The 19,156-nt window shown below is 42.5% G+C and overlaps 1 protein-coding gene across 4 annotated transcripts in view; it reads right to left on the bottom strand.

Moving 5' to 3' along the window:
• phactr4a (phosphatase and actin regulator 4a) overlaps positions 1 to 19,156 on the bottom strand; it is a 95,318-nt gene that overhangs the window by 24,928 nt on the left and 51,234 nt on the right. For all 4 annotated transcript variants that reach the window (XM_080442827.1, XM_080442826.1, XM_080442825.1 and 1 more), the window contains 5 exons: positions 11,465 to 11,635; positions 11,229 to 11,309; positions 9,390 to 10,265; positions 8,477 to 8,761; positions 4,116 to 4,514 (listed from right to left, as the gene is read on the bottom strand). In XM_080442827.1, the coding sequence (XP_080298953.1) occupies positions 4,116 to 4,514; positions 8,477 to 8,761; positions 9,390 to 10,265; positions 11,229 to 11,309; positions 11,465 to 11,635 (1,812 nt within the window). The remainder of the gene's footprint in view (positions 1 to 4,115; positions 4,515 to 8,476; positions 8,762 to 9,389; positions 10,266 to 11,228; positions 11,310 to 11,464; positions 11,636 to 19,156) is intronic.

Here is a 19,156-nt window from a genome sequence, read left to right as displayed (position 1 = left end):
ACAAAATGACTATTTTCCTATCAAGTCCTCACCTCATGAGTTTTTCTTTTTTGTCTCATTCCTGAGCCAATAATGCAATATTTGTGGTGTCTGCTGTGGTAGGAGACCAATGCAAAACTGTATCAAATAATTGTACAAATAATGAGCCTACTGATAATCCAGGCTCAAAGACAATGTTTTACATATGGTTATGCTCCAGTTGAGACTGGTCTCCTATTCATTAGTCAAATATTGGATGATTAGCTCAGGAATGTGACAAAAAAACGAAGAAATCTCCATGAATTCAAGGCGTCATGGGGTGAGCAATTGATAGGAAAAGGTGATGTATTCCGGTGTCATCTGTGTCATTTTAAGATTTCTAGGCACGAGTGCCGCACTATGAGCTTGTAGATCTGCTATTTTTTGAAAAAGCGTGATTTATTTTTTGCAAATCTTTGAATATCTTGAGATGGGGGTCCGCTGCCAAACACATATCATTTTGGCGGTCCTTGACATGGAAAAGTTGGAGCACCACTGATATAGCAACATACTGTTAGGATTTAGAAAACATTTTTAGATATGCATTTGGCCACGGACCCCCATCTCAAAATATTCTGCTCCAGGGACCCCCAGAAGCAAAGATTTGAGTTACAAATGTTCGCCTCAGAATAGGGATGCTAAGTGGTTAATGCAACAAAAAATAAACATCCTATCACAGAAAGATTTGGCGGACCCCGTATAGTAACTCTGAGGACCCCCTAGGGGTCCCGGACCCCAAGTTTAAGACCCCTGTTCTAGAAAACACTCCATGGTGGCTGCGGTGACACTGAAACTTCGGACTAAATAATGCAGATAAAAACAGGCTGCATGACGTGATGATGATGATGAGCTGCCCGCTGACAGCTGCGAGGTTTACAGCGGGAACGAGGATTTAGATGAAGGCTGGCCTAGAATGAAGGTAAAAAAGAGCTACTGTATAAGAATGCATGACTTCTCCTTTTTACTATAGAAATGAAGGTGCCAAATATATGCACAATTATGAATATCCAAAATATATGACTTGTATATGTAAGCAATTATATATTTTCACTCTACTCATATCAAGAAAATTATCCGCATTTTCCTTGTTCTTTCTTCATTCTATTCTCCTTCCTAAAAATGACAAAATAATGGAGCTTGTACGAAAAATTATTTTTTTTATTTTCTTTACACTTGTAAACCTGTGATGTGACGATAAAGTAGATTTTTAACAAAAAGTACTATTTGTTTTAACTTAAGTAAAAGTATCAATACTGCAATATAGAAATACTCTGTTACAAGTAAAAGTCCAGGATTAAAAATGTACTTGAGTAAAAGTACAAAAGTATTGGTATCAAAATGTACTTAAAAGTACCAAAAGTAGAAAGTACTCATTATGCTGTATGTCCCATTTCACAAGTTTTCAAATGTATAAAATGTAAACAATCTTTTGAAAATAGTAGATCTACAAGCTCACAATGCGTCGCGATGCGACACATCGTGAGCTTGTAGATCGGCTATTTTCAAATGGCCAAAATGCATATAGGGCTGAAGTGGTTAATGTATGTTTTGTCAAATCTACAAAGTAACTAGTAACTAAAGTTTTCATATAATTGTAGCGGAGTAAAAGTACAATATTTGCCTCTGAGATGTAGTGGAGTAGAAGTAAAAGTAATGAAAATTGGAAATACTCCAGTAAATAAAAAAATACCTCAAATTGGTACTTAAGTACAGTATGTACTTAGTTACTTTCCACCACTGTCTATCAGCCAACCACCACATTTTTCTTCAATCAAGGCTGAAAACAGAACAACCTCAAAATCAGTGTTTATACTTCCCTTTTTCTTACAATATTTGGGGTTGGAGCTTGATTTGGTGTTGCTGACTGTGCTGTATGTTTGTTTGTGAATAACTGCAGTTTGGTAAGCGTGAGGCATAATTGCACAGATTTAACACCCTGAAGCATGTTGTTTTTCTTCCTTGGAGGGGCTGAGGGTGTAATTGTCATTCTCCGTGCCGTGTGGGGAAAGGCTTGCTGACAGACGCTCTTAAGTAGCTGAAATTACAGCGTTGCAGCGCTTGCATGCGGGTGTGTGCGCACATTTGCCTGCCTTCATTTCTCTGTGCCAGCAGCCAGTGTTGCCATGTCCGCGTATTATAAGCCATTTTGACCTGAGGCCGATTCTACATACAGTACGCCTTCTAAATCCTTACAGTTTTCTGAAAAACTTGCGTTGCTATATATATATATAGCTACAATCTAAAATGACACAGATGCTTTCCAAGATTGAATGGGATAAGTCGCTTGCTATTATCGGTAGAGGGTTGCGTTTTTTTGGGCTAGTTTCTAAAGTGTAGTTGCTTATTTGGGCTTCCTTCGTAAATGTTGTCTAAACCTTTACTTCTACTCCACAACATCTCAAAGGCAAACATTGTGCTTTTACTCCACTACAATTATTTGAAAACTTTAGTTACTAGTTACTTTGCAGATTTTTATTATTACTACAAAACATACAGCCCTATATACATTTGGGCCATTTGAAAATAGCCGATCTACAAGCTCACAATGTGTTGTGATGCGACGCATTGTGAGCTTGTAGATTGCTTTTTTCAAAATAATTTTACATTTCATTCTTTTGAAAACCTGTGAAATGGGTAATCAGCATAATGAGTACTTTCTACTTTTGGTACTTTAAGTACATTTTGATACCAATACTTTTGTAAATTCTGAATTCCGGACTTTTACTTGTAATGGAGCACTTCTACATTGCAGTATTGATACTTTTACTTAAGCAAAGAGTTTGAGTACTTTTTCCACCACTGCATACCGTATACAGGGTTCAAGTGGTACAACAACAACAAACAAATTTAGCTGGGGACCACCCTATCATGCAACCTTGTCGCTTCTGTTGGGCTCGTTCCTTTCGCAAAACCTGGCAACCCACATTTCTGTGTGCCAGCCAGCTGTCTCCTCCGACAAACCGAGCCATACTGCAGAGTGCTGAACACATGTCTGCATTCTGTTAAGTACATTTCTACTGAAGCTTCATTCATAATCCAACATATGCCGGTCCTGAAGCCCTATTTATTTATACACAACCCAGAGCATTATTATGACGACTGTCAAACTTTCATTAACGTGAAGGCCTGTTTATCATTAAACAATACTGTACTAAATAACATGTCTGCGCTCTCAAGGTGGAAACCTTGTATGTCCAAAACCATAACTTTTCAGGAAATGGAAGAAAATAAAAAAAAATAACCTGTGTTCAAATGTAGTTATTATTTAGTCACAAGTTCTTGTTAACAACGTTTCGCTGGTTCAATATTTATAAAACCCACAGACACACTTAAATCCCTTCCAGCCTGGCAAAAGTGTGAGCTTGTAGATCGGCTATTATTGCTACATTTGTGTGGCACCGCCATATACAATTAATTAAAACAGTAAGAGGATTACCGTAATTTATGAAACAACATAAAAAGGTAAATTGAGATACAAGTTTTCTGCCCGACAGAGATGATGTATTAAAAAAGATGGAAAACCATATTGAACTCCTAAAGTGTGCCATTCTTTCTCTTGCCTTCTGACTCTGTTTGCACTCTTAACCCCTCACACCCTACTAGACAGTTAGTTCTGTACTTGGTGTAGTAGCCTCTACACCAAGGCTCTTCGACAACAACTAGCTGATCTACAAGCTCGTACATCGGCTATTTTTGACTAATGTTGCCCTCAGAGTATGGCCAATTGGGTTCAAGTGATTAACCCATTAAGACCGGGAACGCATCTGTGTCATTTAAGATTTCTTTGGCTATTCAAAAATAACAGATATACAAGATATTTTAATATCGTAGCGCTATGAGCTTGTATATCTGCTATGTTTTAATAGCCAAAGAAATAAAAAAATGACACAGATGCTTTCCCGGTTTCAATGGGTCAACTCATTTGAAATGTTTCCATTTTATTTAAATGTTTGTTTATGCTTTGGAAGTCATAACTTTTTGTGCAGCTGCTACCCCAAACAAGGCTGCGTCATAAAAAAGAGATTGTGTATCTTCACCTGCAAAATAAAACTTCACCTGGAAAATAAAACATGTGTTAGATAACACGGCCGACTCACCGAGCACGGCGGGGTTGCTGTTGCGGTTGCTGGGCTTGGGCGGCGGCACGGGGGGCTGCTTGGCGTGGGGCGGCACGGGGGGCGGCGTCTCCGAGCCGGCCGCCGCGGGCCGCGGCGGAGGCGGGGGGTCCTCGCTGATCAGGGAGACCGTCCGCGGGGGCTTGGCCACCGCTATCGGCACCGCCGAGGAGGACGACGTCGAGGACGCGGAGGAGGCGGAGGAGGACGAGGAGGAAGGGGGAAGGTTGCCGTTGGCGGCTGCCAGCTCGGAGGGAGGGCCCGTCATCCACTTTGGGGGCATCATGGCCTGCTTGCCGGGGGGAGGGGGCTCCCTCAGGGAGTCTCGCTGTTGCTGCTGCGGCGAGTCGGGGGTCGGGGCGAAGCGGACGCCGGTGGATTCTGTAGGAGGAGGCACGTGCAGCAGCACACGCACGCACACACACACACACACACGCAAAAACACACAAAGGAGGAGATCACAACAACGCTTAAGGTTTTCACTGGCTCTCTAAGGTAGTGATTCTGAAACTTTCTGTTTTTCTCTTTATTTTTTTTAGAGTAGCCAATTATTTTTTACCCCTTTTTCTCGCCAATGTAGTCATTATGCCAATAGACCCCTTAACAGACGACGTCACACTGATAAGAACCAGTATGCGTGCAACCAGTATGCACACAAGAGGGGGTTGGAGTGTGCTGAAACCAGCGCACCCCAAAACAACAGGTGGAGAATTGATTGCGTGAAACAATCACCTGTGTGCATCCAGTCTCAATGTTGGTAAACAAATAATTGGTCTATTGATTCCTCCCCACACACATTTCTGTGTTGTCACAGCTGTCATATCCTACTGACTCACCTGCCAGTGAGGAGCCCCCACCGGGAGGACGTAGAGCCTTCGTCCTACTCCTCCCGCCTCACAACATTCCCCTCTGACAGGTGCCGCCCTCACCCTCACCCTCCCAGCTTCCCTCCCCCTTAACAAGGGCCAACTGTGTTCGTGCAGACGCTCGACAAAGACGGACGCACCACGGTGGATTCGAACCCACGACCTCCGTGGTGGTGGGCAGGGCACTTTTACCACTGCGCCACCCGAGCGCTGAAACTTTCTTTCAAGGACCCCTAGTTTCATATGCGTTAGACAAGGAACCCCCCATTCCATACAAGCTTTTTACATCTGCGACTGAGACCTCAATTTACATGGTAAAATCTGAGTTAATTTAACTCTGAGAGTGTACAGATGGAACCAAATAGAACCAAATGGACCCTTACAGGTCCATTTGGTTCTATATGTCCACTCCCAAGAGTTATAGAACTGTAAGGGTCCATTTTGGTTCCTAAATATCAACCATTTAGCTGTGGACCCCCCTTGGAACCAATGCTCTAAGGAGCAAGAAGTACAAACCTTAATGTTTTAAAAGCACAAAGAAATGGAGAACACACAAGAGCACAGAGCTGAGCTTAACCTTGTATGAATAAGCGGCTTTAAAAATAAATAAATAAATATATATAGTCCCGATCCCGACGGCAAAGGCCGTCGGGATCGGGACTCGAACCCGAGACGCGCTGTCAGGCTACGTTGAGCCTTGGTGCCCGGACCGCTACGCCAGCGATCCGGGACGAATAAGCAGCTTTTTTTAAGAGCTTATAAGAAGCCATTCAGTGAAAGTACAGAGAATCATCACACAGGAGCACACACTCTATGATGAAGGTTTTCTCTGCTCTTATCTTCTAGGCGTGTGTTTCTGTCTCCTGCTGCTTTGGCCTGTCAGGCACTCACAGCCTGGGGGCTTCTCTACGCTACGTGACATGAATGCATCTAAAGCAGTTCTCTAGAAGTCTGCAGTTTGAGCTCTTTGACTGAATGGCACTCAACGGCATTTTAAAAGCGGTGGTTCTCAAACCTTTTTCATGTCAAAGGACCCCTAAACTAATATGTATTTGGACCACGGATCACTGCCTAAATATTATATAAACCCGCCCCATATTTGTATACTGGGCCCTGATTGGTCCCTCACTACTTCGGAGGGAGTGAAATCCAATCACAACTGCTTTCGACCAAATCCAAAACTTTTTTTTTGCAATGCAGATTCGTCTGGTTTCGAACGTTTTTCAAATGTTCAAATACACAACGTAGGTTTAAAGTGGTGAAACAGATTTTGATGCTGTTAACTATTCTTTCTGGGGACCCCCTGGAACCCCCTTCGAGGACACCCTGGGGGTCCCTGGACGCCCACTTTTGAGAACGACTGTTCGTTAACAAATCCAAAGGTCATGTCAACCACTTCGGCCCTAATTCAATGTTCAGCTTCTCTCTCTCTCTCTCTCTCTCTCTCTCTCGAAAAGAGCCAATCTACAGTCCAAGCTCACAACGTGTTGCATCATGGCGTGTTGTGACCTTGTAGATCGGGTATTTTAGCTGATCTACATCCCTGTCAGTGATTCAGAAGTTGTGGAGCTTTCACCGCGTGAAATAAATGAATCTAAAAACCCTCTCAGTCTGATCATCTGTCACTTTGGGCCCTGTGACATTTTATTCAAAAGCACTTTGCATGGGAGGGAGTGGTGATTATACCAGCAGCTGAGGCAGTGTTGTGATCAATGACTGTGGCTCAATGCTCATTTCTCCACCATCTCTGACCGACGCAATTAGAGGAGAAACTCATAGAGCTCGGGGACATTTCAGCGGCAGATCTAAATGATGTTTATAGAGTAGGCTATTGACGTGGGTGCTAGGAGATTTAACCCATTAAGACCGGGACAGCATCTGTCATTTTTAACCACTTTAGCCATTATCTCATACGTTGGGCTATTCAAAAATAGCAGATCTACAAGCTCATAGCGCGGGACCGAGTGCCGGGCAATGAGCTTGTAGATCTGCTTTTTTTGAAAAATCTTGAAGATTTGCGCCAAACTTTTTATATATATATATATATATATATATATATATATATATATATATATATATATTTTTTTTTTAAAGCGAACATTTGTAACTCAAATCTTTGCTTCCGGGGATTCTACAAATGTCTAAATCCTAAAAGAAAAAACTAAAAAAAAATTATGCTGCTATAATATCAGTGGTTCTCAAACTTTTTCATGTCAATGACCCCCCAAGATGATATGTATTTGGCCACGGAAAAAAAATATATAAGATTTGCACAAATGTTCAAGATTTTTCAAAAATAGCAGATCTACAAGCTCATAGCGCAGCACTCGGTGCCGAGCTATAAGCTTGTATATCTGCTATTTTTTAAGAGCCAAAAAAAAAAAATGACACAGATGCGTTAATGGGTTAAACAGCATTTAAATTGTATATTTCTGCCGAGGAGGCACAATGGGAGAATTGAAGTAAACATTGTTGGGGGGCAGAGAGATCATTGCTGGCTACTGTACGCGCAAAGGGTTTAATGGTGTAAACAATAACAGCACTGTTCCTGACCGTTGTAACCTTTATAAACTTCCTGTTTATATCCGCTGCTCTGGGAAACAACGTAATCTATCAAGAGAATCAGCTGTTAATTAGCTAACGAGCAAGCCTACAAATCCAAAGGTCATGTCAACCACTTCGGCCCTAATTCAATGTTCAGCTTCTCTCTCTCTCTCTCTCTCTCTCTCTCTCGAAAAGAGCCAATCTACAGTCCAAGCTCACAACGTGTTGCATCATGGCGTGTTGTGACCTTGTAGATCGGGTATTTTAGCTGATCTACAAGCTACACCTTCATGGTATTAAGTGATAAGGTGCATGAGTATAGCAGCTGGTATATACTGTTCATAATATAGACATTAAGGTGCAAGAATAGTTGAGGCCATGTAATAGGCTTTATGCACAGAAGAAGAAGTTGGGCCTCTTCCTTACCAATTATACTAAGGAAAAACATAATTGTGTTCGGGAGGTTGGTTCCTCAAATTGGGCCTCTCCTTTACTTCCTTCACAGGTGTTTCTAATGAAGGCTCTGTTCCATTTCGTGCAGCACAGTGGTTCTCAAACTTTTTAATTTCAAGGACACCCATAACTCTGAGAGTGTACAAATGGAACCAAATGGACCCATTTGTACACTCTCAGAGTTACACACCCGTAAGGGGCCATTAGGAACCCCCTCAAGGGAATCATGAGGGTCCCTGGACCATACTTTGAAGAGTTTTTCCAGTGAGCCAACATGCACGATATCAGCACCGGGACTATGTTGGAACAAAACCTCAATTAGCATCATTGGTAACACCTGTGAAGGAAGGAAGGAAGGAAGAGGCCCAATTTATTTCCAATATGGCTGCTGTGCATAGAGCCTATATTGCGATAACAAGGCGTTCCTAATAACGTGGCCATGTTGAGTGTATCGTCAACCCTTGTGGAGGACCATCTTACCCGCACGTCCTCGGTGCTGCTCCTCGATGGGAGCCGAGTAGCGGGGCAGGGTGGTGCACCGGCGGTCGGCGGCCTCCGAGGCCGGGCGGACCTTCTTGTTGTCCTCCGAGGAGCTCTTCTGCAGGCTGGGCCTCAGATGGTCCATCTCCGAGACGGGCCTGGCCTCCTTCTCTCTCCTGTCGCGCTCGCGCTCCTCCCGCCGGTGCTCCCGGTCGTTCCGCCGGTCCCGCTGCTGCTGCTCCTCTCTCCTCTCCTTGTCTCTGTCCTCGCGCTCTCCTCCTCCTCCTAAACCGAGTCACAATTATTACATAATCGCAATTATTTTGCATAACCGTCAGAATTGTTGTTGAAAATTTTTCATACATTTTCCAAAAATATCAGAAATAGCAGATCTACAAGCTTACATGTCATGCTATTTTAACATGCTATTTTAACTTTTTCTGAAAGTCAAAAAAAATTTGAACCAATGAAAAGCATTAAAAAGCGCTTCTGACAGAACCAGCTAACTCCATTGGATCCTCAAACTTTCTGCTTTCTGCTAAAGTCCAGGGGTGGAGTTAGCTGTTTTTTCTGGCTCCACCCCTTTTTGACCTCCAACCTCATTGTGAGCTTGGAGGTCAATTTAGCTGTTCTTATCAATGATGAACAAAACCTCCTAACTCTTTTTGTTTTGTTTTCGTCATTTCCTGGAAAATGAACATTTTGGAGTTAGCTGGTTTCTGCCGGACGGCAGAGATATTTAAGTTATTTGTCAGCCCTGTGCAATTTGTGATTATGAAGCCTAAAAACACAAAACACAAATTCAAATTGTGTTCATATGCTCCTAACGGCCAAACACACAATTACATCGTTAATCGCAATTATTTGTGACAATTAATCGTCAACTTAAATGTGTAAATCATGACAGCCCTACCTCCTCCTCCTCCTCCTCTCCCGTCTCTCCTCTCGCGGTCGTCCCTCTCGTCTTTCCTCTCCTCCTTCTCCCCTCGGTTTTCCTTCCTCTCTCTGTCCTCCCTCTCTCCTCGGCCGTCCTTCCTCTCCCCCCTGTCCTCTCTCCTCTCCCCCTTGTCCTCTTTCCTCTCCTCTCTGTCCCGCTCCTCTTTGTCTCCCCGGTTGTCTCTCCTGTCCGTCCTCCTCTCCTCCCTCTCCTCTCTGTCTCTGTCCCCCCGCCTCTCCCTGTCCTCTCTGTCCCTCCGCTCCCTGTCGTCCCGCTCCCTCCGCTCCCTGTCCTCTCTGTCCGTCCTATCCTCTCTCTTCTCCTCCCTCCTCTCCCTCCTCTCCCTGAGCTCTCGGTTGTCCTCCCTCTCACCGCGGTCGTCTCGCCTCTGCTCCCTCCTCTCGCCGGCGTCTTCCCGCTCGTCCCTCCTCCCTCCTCCCCGGTCCTCCCTGTCGTCCCTCCTCTCGTCCCCTCCTCTCCGCGGCGGCGGCGGCCTGCCCTCGTCGGGGGCCTGCTGCTGTCCCCTGGGTAAACTCCCTCCCCTCACGTCCGAGGGCAGGCGGCTCCGCCTGTCGGCCTCCACGGCGAGCCGGGCGTGCGAGTCCACGTCCAGCGGGGCCCGGTTGCGGCCCGAGGCGTCGGAGGGCGCCCGGGTCCGGCGGGCGTCCGACGGCTCCGGCGGGGGTCCGCTGCTGCCCCGGCGCTCGTCTCCCCCGTGGTGGTGCGGTTGGGGCAGCCAGGCGGGGTTGGCCCGGATGTCCACCCGCACGCCCGACTGAGAGACCCTGTCCCCGTCCATGGGCACCGGGTGGCCATTCTTCACCGGTTTGGCGTGGTTCGCCTCGTGGCTTTCTGTCAGCCCCCCCCGTCGAACAGAAACAAGCGGTCAGTGGTGGACGATTGCAATTTAGGCATTTTAGCAGCAGCGGTGTAAAGAAAGAAACTAAGCACATTTACTCAAGTACTGTACTTAAAAAAAATAAAATAGGTATTTTTACTTAAAATTGTCAATACTTTTACTTCTACTCCACTACATCTCAGAGGCAAATATTGCACTTTTACTCCACTACAATTATTTGAAAACTTTAGTTACTAGTTACTTTGCAGATATAAATTATTACATTATAAAACCTACATTAACCACTTTAGCCCTATTTAAATACCTACAGTAGGCTATTTGAAAAAAGCACATCTACAAGCTCACAACGCATCGCATCGCGACGCATTGTGAGCTTGTAGATCTGCTATTTTCAAACATTTTAGTACTTATACTTTTGGTACTTTAAGTACATTTTCATACCAATACTTTTGTACTTTTACTCACTTTTGAATTTCGGACTTTTACTTGTAACAGAGTACCGTACTTCTACATTGCAGTATTGATACTTTTACTCAAGTAAAATATTTGAGTACCGGTACTTTTCCCACCACTGTTTTATCTAGAGCGACTTACAGTAAGCAAGGTAAAAACATACATCAATCTCTAGGTACATCAATAACCTAGCATCAGTCTAAAAAATATTATATCAAACATAATAATCTGCACGTTGAAACTATAGGATGCCAGGTAAACAATGGAAACTGTCTAAATAACATTCTATCTAAGTTACATTTTAACCTTTGCACAAGACTGCGTCTGTATGGTCGTCAAGGCAGTGTTACGGCTAAGGTGGAGTCTGAAGAGGTGAGTCTTCAGATTGCGGCGGAAAATTGGGAGTGAGTCAGCAGTTCTAACTGCAATGTACATTTACTTGAGTACTGTACTTAAGTAAATGTTTTGAGTATCTGTACTTTGCATTATTAATATATACCCACCATTCTCAGGGATTTCTTTCAGCACCCCTCTTTCGATTAGCTCTTTACGGCTTTTGCGCACAGAGATCTTTCTCTCTAAAGCTGCAAGAGATAAATTACATAAGATAAGGATTAAAAGAAAACGCACACACACACACAAAACCGGTCTCCCTGTTGAAAAAATAATAATAATACAGTACTAATAATTACAGTTGATACAAATGACGAGAATGAATTATTTCCCAGATAGACGTTACCTATAGACGTTTCGGCGAACTTGTCGCTGGGCTTCTTCTTCCTCCATTTCCAGGGCTTGAAGATGCGTCCCAGGCTGGAGAACTTGCCTTTGCGTTTGGACGGCGGCGTCCCGTCTCCCGAGTGGCCCCCCTCGCTGCCTGTAGAGATACGCTGCAGGTCCACCTCATCATCTGGATAACACACAGACAAGCACAACATAAGAGAGATGGAGTTAGATCTGGTTCTCAAACCTTTTCATGTCAAGGACCCCCAAATTAATATACTGTATATTTGGCCAGGGAACCCCATCTGAAAAGGTTTTGTGCCAGGGACCCCCATACAAGATTTGTGTTGTTGAAATGTTTCAAATATATTTCAAATGTTTCAATGTTTACAAACTTTATTTCGGTCAATTATTTCTCCCCTTCAATAATACCAATTGGTATTGTATTTTATGTCGTTAGAAAGACCTTTACCATGAGGTATAACTTGTAAGGATGGTGCATTCGTGGAATGAGCAACACAGCTAACCGTAATTTGCCAAACTCCCCCGCAAAAATTCTACTGCTGGTATTCACTCTCCTTATGAGCTTCAAGTGCTGGCAGGTGTGAGCAATTAGAAAAATCAAAAAGGTAAAGAAAAACATGTCAAAGGAGAAGCAAAATCTAAGATACCTAATACTATATATATATATATGCACATAAACCAGCAGGTACAGTATGTACATGAGGTTAGGCCTAAGGTGCGAGGTGGGGACACTTCGGTACGCCCACATAGAAGCATGAATGTACAGATTAGACATTAAGGTTCACACAGAACGGTAGTCCACAAGCTCACAACGTTGTCGCAACGCCACGCGCTGTGGATCGGCTATTTCCGGCAAATCTCCGCCCCAAAACAGGGGTGCTATAGGGGTTCAAGTGGTTAACCCATTAACACCTGAGGCCGATTCTACAAATGTCTTCTAAATCCTAACAGTTTTCTGAAAAACCTATGTTGCTATAATATCAGTGGTGCTCAAACATTTTCATGTCAAGGGCCACCCGAAATTACATGTATTTGGTCGCTGACCCCATCTTAAGTTAACATATTTTGTTCCAGGGACCCCATGAGCAAAGATTTGAGTTAAAGATGTTCGCTTGATAAAATATATATATTCAAAGATTTGCAAACATTTTCACGATTTTTCAAAAATAGCAGATCTACAAGCTCGTAGCTTGTATATCTGCTATTTTTGAATAGCCCAAAGAAATCTAAAATGACACAGATGCGCTCGCGGTCTAAATGGATAAAGGACGCTTTGAGGTAACAAAAACAAAGCGGTTCCTCTTCCCCACAACAACAACAACACAGCGTACAGTTGTACGACAAAAAACAAAATGTAGCCACTTGTTGCCGTTGACCCCTCTCCCCAGGGATTTAGGCCTCTTTGAAATAATAGTGGTTATGTGTGTCCAGTAGGCCCATGATGTGGACACATGCACGGTACAACGGGGCCGCGGTGCTACGTTTCTCCTGGAAGCAAAGGGGTGAAGGTTGCTCCGAATTCCTGTTCTTATTGCGCTCCCTGAGCCTCGCCAGCTGTCAGACATGACACACACACACACACACACACACACACACACGTTTTGTTTGTATTACTATACTTATAAGGACATCAACATTTTAAGACGGTGATGTTATGAATACCATTTTTTTGGTTGCCATTTTTAACCATAATCCTAAAGCCGAAAAATAGCAGATCTACAAGCCCAGTGAGCTTGTAGATCAGCATGTTTTTGGTGCACGACACCAGCGCGCAACTAAGTGTAAATCAGGCATAACTCCTACTGTATGTATTTTTTTTTTTATAAAACAATTTTGCTCGTTAAAAATGGTCCTAACAACGCCCATTTCTCATATTCTACTATACTTGTAGGTCCTCAAACTATAGTAATGCAAACACACACACGAGCATTACCATTACTTGTGAGGACATCAACATTTGGCGATCTTGTGAATGCCATGTTCACAATTGTCTGCCATTTTCAGCCTCAAGACCAAAATAGCCGATCTGCAAGCTCACATCACGTCGTGCAAATCTTTTCCCACTCGTAAACCTGACTCAAAAAATTATCGTTTTAACCATAAAGCAAGCATTTCACTCGTCACATGAAAAACGTGTCCTAACAACACCCATTTCTCAAATTCTACTACACTTTGTGGGGACCCTCACAAGTATAGTCACACACACACACACACACTCCATCTGAGACGCGGGCACAGACCTCTGGCGAGGTTAACAATCCTCCATCGGAGCATAAACAGCCCTCTCTGCTCCTCCTAACAGCTCATATAGTCACTGTCAGGAGGAAACCTTGTATATGTCCATAATTGATGCTTTTCAGGAAATGTAAAACAAAAAAGGAGCTGTGATTCAATGTAGTTATTATTAGGCACAAGCTCTTTTAATACAAGCTCACAACGCGCTGTGAGCTTGTAGATCGGCAATTTCTGCTACGTTTGCGTGACACTGTAGTGTAGTCTGACGGAGTTATTAATATACGAACGATACATAAAAAGTAGAAATATGGAGATAGGAGGTTTCTGCCTGACAGCTTCATATTCAGCAGAGGGTGTTAGTTCTAACACACACACACACACACACACACACACGGTTTCACTGGCTGACTCACTTTATCTCCATCACAAACGCAACAAAACACAACACTGGGTGATGCCATGCTACATTCAACACTCCATCACTAATAGAATAACAATAACCTTCAACTAGCTTTTTTTATACTGTATTTAACCACCGTCTTAAACCCCCTTGACCAGTGGTTCTCAAACGTTTTCATGTTAAGGACCCCCATATTGACACATATAGTATTAGCCTACGGACCCCCATTTAAAAAGATACGCCAGGGACCCCCCCATAAGAGATTTTTTACAGCTATAGCAGTGATTCTGAACCATTTTAATTTCAAGGACCCCCCCCCAGTTTGCATATATAGGAATATGCATGAATTCAAACCAATATCACCAATACATAAATTAATGAATGGATACACACATATGTACAGACTATTCAACGGTGAATATGAGAGGCTAAAAGGCCAACATAAATGTAATGTTCATTATATATGTTGCCATGTTCAAAACACAATCAAGCCATTAACACTCGCATGACTGAGGTTTCATACTCCTCCACCAAGCCTGAAAAATGATCATTTTGATCCCCAAATCAGGCTATCCTATTGGCCACTGTCTCCCTCTGTTCTCCAGACTAGTTCACACTTTCTCCCCCAAACAGTGGGGGGTTCCATTGTCTTCTAAAAAGCAGAGAGTTGAAAATGGGTTGCCAAATTTTGAGAGCGAAATAAGCAGGCATGTCTATGAAAGTGTAGGCAGTAGGCTAGTGTGTATTTCTATCTGTCTCCTATATGTCATCATGATTTGTGATTTGTGTATGTGGGGATCTCATTTTTACTTCCATGCAGTGTTGATTTCGTTAACGAAAACGAAACGAAATATGTTCGTCAACGCACATTTGGACGAAGACGAGACCACCACCCATGAATAAACAATAACTGGGACTAAATCATTATGCAATTTCGTTGACTAATAAAGACGAGACGAAAATGTAATTCACTAAATAAAGACTGGACTAAACTCTATGGTCATTTTAGTTCACGAACAAAGACGAGACAAAATATTATATCATATATTTATTATATGATTTTGTCACTCCCTGTCTCCTTTGATGCACAGCGCAGGCATGCTGTTCCTCACTCACACACACACCCCCTTTTAAAGTTGCAGCCGCGCACGCGCACACACACACACACACACACACACACACAGAGTCACACCACCGTCAAATGAATGGCAGGAGGATTTTGTAAGGAACTTTACAAAATAAAACGGTAAAATGCTTTGCACGGGGCTCGGGAGAAAGAGAAGAGGTGATATGGACACATTTTCGCTACATCGATGTGGAGAACAAAACACAATGCTTGATTTTATCCGAAGGCAAGCAATGTGGGAAAAACAACAACTTGAAGAGACACAAGCGTTCACCACAAAGAGATCGAGTTATAAGTTAACAAAAGGTTTGGTGGTGGTTGTTTACAACGTAACATTAAACGTGGTGTTGCGTGTCGGCTTAATGTTCCAACAAAAACACTAATCCGACCCCAAAGTGCCCAAACTAATGCTGACGAACTTACGTTAGGGAGGAGGAGAGGAGTAGCGATAAACTTACACCTGGTGTTTGCACTTTCTCCATTTACAGCCCGTACATCTACACAAACGTTCAGATTTCAAATATAAAGTGCTTACCTCATGGCCAGGGATGTTACAATTCTATTCGGGTAACCCATAAGTACCCATATTCTCCGTATTGTCCAATAAAAAACATTAAAATCCGATCGGTGGCCATTTTCTCCGTATTTTCTCCATGCTTTCAACTACGTGACCCTATCGTTTGGGAGGTGTAATTGCACTCTGATACACTATAACTCTATGAGAAAATGACCGCCAATCGGATTAAAATGCTTTTCATTGAACAATACAGAAGTTACGGGTACTTATACCCACCCGAAGTAAATTGTAACATCCGTGGCCACGGAATAAAAACTTTATATTTGAAATCCGAACGTTTATGTAGATGTACGGGCTGTAAATGGAGAAAGTGCAAAAAACAGGTTGAAGTTTCGTCATCACTGTCATAATATGACCGTGATGTAATGCTGCTCTAAATTTAGTAGCAGCAAGCGAACTATAGTAACTTGTAAACAACCCAGTGACAAACCTATATTATTATTATTCATAATAATAATATTCACATTATTGTCTGAGCGTAAAGCTCTCATTCTATCAGCTGTCCAGTCGCTGACAAACGCGTCTCCTCTCCTCCTCCCTCCCTCCCAAGTGAACACAATGCTATGTTCCACAAATGTGCTCAATCCTGCGCAAAATATCTGATCTTCAAGCATAAAACAGTTGCTGCGTGACAAGCTGTATGCTTGTAGATCCTATCTTTTTCCACCGCTTTGCAGTGAAAGGGAAACTGGAAAATGGGTCGCCAAATTTTGCGAGAGAAATAAGTCAGGTCTATGAAAATGTTACTGCATGCGTCGTTGTGCCCTGAGAAAACAGGCATGAATGGGGTAATAGCCGAGGCTAATTTGCAACACCAGTCCCTGGTTAGACCTTTCTATATAAATATATACCTAATAAAAATGCATGAAGCTCTAATCTAAACAAGTATGAAAATATATTTATATCTGCAAAGTAACTAGTAACTAAAGTTTTCAAATAATTGTAGTGAAGTAAAAGTACAAGATTTGCCTCTGAGCTGTAGTGGAGTAGAAAAGTATTACCATTATAATGTAATTATATATATAATTATTATATTAATAATAATAGAAAGACGCGAAAAACAAGCCCAAAGTCGCTTATAATAAGCAGACATGGCAACATGGACTCGCTGCTGCGTAGGGAGTCTGCTCGTCTACGGGCCGCTCTGCGGGGGGTCTAGAGGTGTCAACTGCTCTTGCCTGGGGGAGAGAGGGGGAGAGCGGTCAATTTAGCCGAAATATAACGGTTGGGATGGTATATATGGTATGTATTTCATATTTATAATACGTTTCAGAAGAAAAAAAAAACGGAGATGATTTGAAACAAATATTTAGGAAAAGTCATGAAAGGGGAACTTTCTCAGAGCTTCATGAGAAGATAATCCACTTTAAATTCTCAAAATCGGTCATATTGATAGCTTAGTCATGCAAGTGTTAAAGGGATAGTTCACCCAAAACATTGCTTTTTTTCTAACGATTAGTCACCCCATAGACTTGAATTCATGGATTTAAAGCCAATAATTTGATGACCAGCGGGCCCGGTAGGAGACACAAAGGAGACTCTTTGAGTCTCCTACCGGAACCGCTGCCGGTCATCAAATGATTGACTTAGGAATGCGACAAAAACAAAAAGATATCCATGAATTCAAGTCTCCATGGTGTGACTAATCGATAGGAAAAAAACTCATTTTGATTGATCAACACCTAAAATGTCATGATCATGACAGGCCTAGGATCAGTCATATTTCACAGTGACCATGGTGTATAATATTATGTACAGTATCAGTCAGATGTCAACAGTGACTATGTGGATAACATATGTACAGTGTATCACTGTATCATGGTGACGGCAGCTTACTGTATCTGCCAGAAACCATGAGTCACCTCTTCCCAGGTGGGGTCCATGCTACTCTGTTGTGAAGCCCATCAAAAGCGACTGTGTGCACTGTGGGTGTGAAACCTACGCTACAATTCTTCGCCGATGAGTCGCGGGGCGAACGGTTACGTCACTCCTCTGTGTGTGTGTGTGTGTGTGTGTGTGTGTGTGTGTGTGTGTGTGTGTGTGTGTGTGTGTGTGTGTGTGTGTGTGTGTGTGTGTGTGTGTGTGTGTGTGTGTGTGTGTGTGTGTGTGTGTGTTTTAACTCGGAGGAAAAGACACAAGCTGACATAACCGGTCCGCTGCACAATGACATGTACAGGTCGACACGAGAGTTGACTGAACTGTACTCATTAAATTAATATTGTCAATGTTTGCATGCATGCATGCATGCCAGTGGCTGCCTGCATCCAGTGGTGGGAAAAGTACTCAAATGTTTTACTTAAGTAAAAGTATCAATACTGCAATGCAGAAATACTCTGTTGCAAGTAAAATTACGGAATAAAAAAATTACTTGAGTAAAAGTACAAAAGTATTGGTATCAAAATGCACTTAAAGTACCAAAAGTAGAAAGTAGTCATTATGCAGAATGTCTGCAAATGTCTAAAAAATATTGTATGTTTTGTAATAATAATCAAAATCTACAAAGTAACTAAAGTTTGTAAAAGTACAATATTTGCCTCTGAGATGTAGTGGAGTAGAAGTAAAATACTGAAAATTGGAAATACTCAAGTAAAGTAAGAATACCTCAAAATTGTACTTAAGTATAATACTTGAAAACTTTACACCACTGCCTGCATCTCATGCACAACGTGCTGACACTCCGCCGCACCTTAATGTCTAATCTCATGTATATACATAGCTGCTGCTTTGTTGACCAACCAAGTGCTACCACCTTTGAGTCTAACCTTATGCACCGTATGTCTAACTAACCTCATGTACATACTGTTCAGGTGGATTATGCTATGTGTATGTAGTAGATATCTTTCTTTCCTTTACTCCTTGCTCTACCTGCCTCCTCCCCCTCGCCTCCCGAAAACAACAAAAGCGATGGAGCTTGCACAAAAACAAATTCTCACCCAACTTTTTGATTACAAAGCCTACAAGCCAAACAGAAATGTAATGTTTTATCGTGTTCCCATGTTCAATACACATTCTATACACTGTCCGGGAAGCAAACATTCGTAGAAAAGCATCTTGGAAGCAGTTAACTAGTAAGATGATCTTTCTGACAGTCAGTTACATAGTATAGTATGTGCCTTCTGTTTACATAACATAACAATAAGTACATTTTTAACCTATTATTTTCCCTCTACACCAGCAGAAATCAGCCACGGGAGTAGTGTGGTGGTGTTAATCTGCAGAAACACATTGTCATTTTACATTTTAACCACTTTAACCATTATCTTATACTTTGGCTATTCAAAAATAGCAGATCTACAAGCTCATAGTGCGGCACCGAGTGAGCTGCTATTTTTGGAGAAATCATGAA

The sequence above is a fragment of the Gymnoscopelus braueri genome, assembly GCF_963280865.1.
Source record: "Gymnoscopelus braueri genome assembly, chromosome: 11".
Lineage (NCBI taxonomy): Eukaryota > Metazoa > Chordata > Actinopteri > Myctophiformes > Myctophidae > Gymnoscopelus > Gymnoscopelus braueri.
The sequence above is the reverse complement of the archived record's forward strand: the minus strand, read 5'-3'. Positions and strand labels throughout refer to the sequence as shown.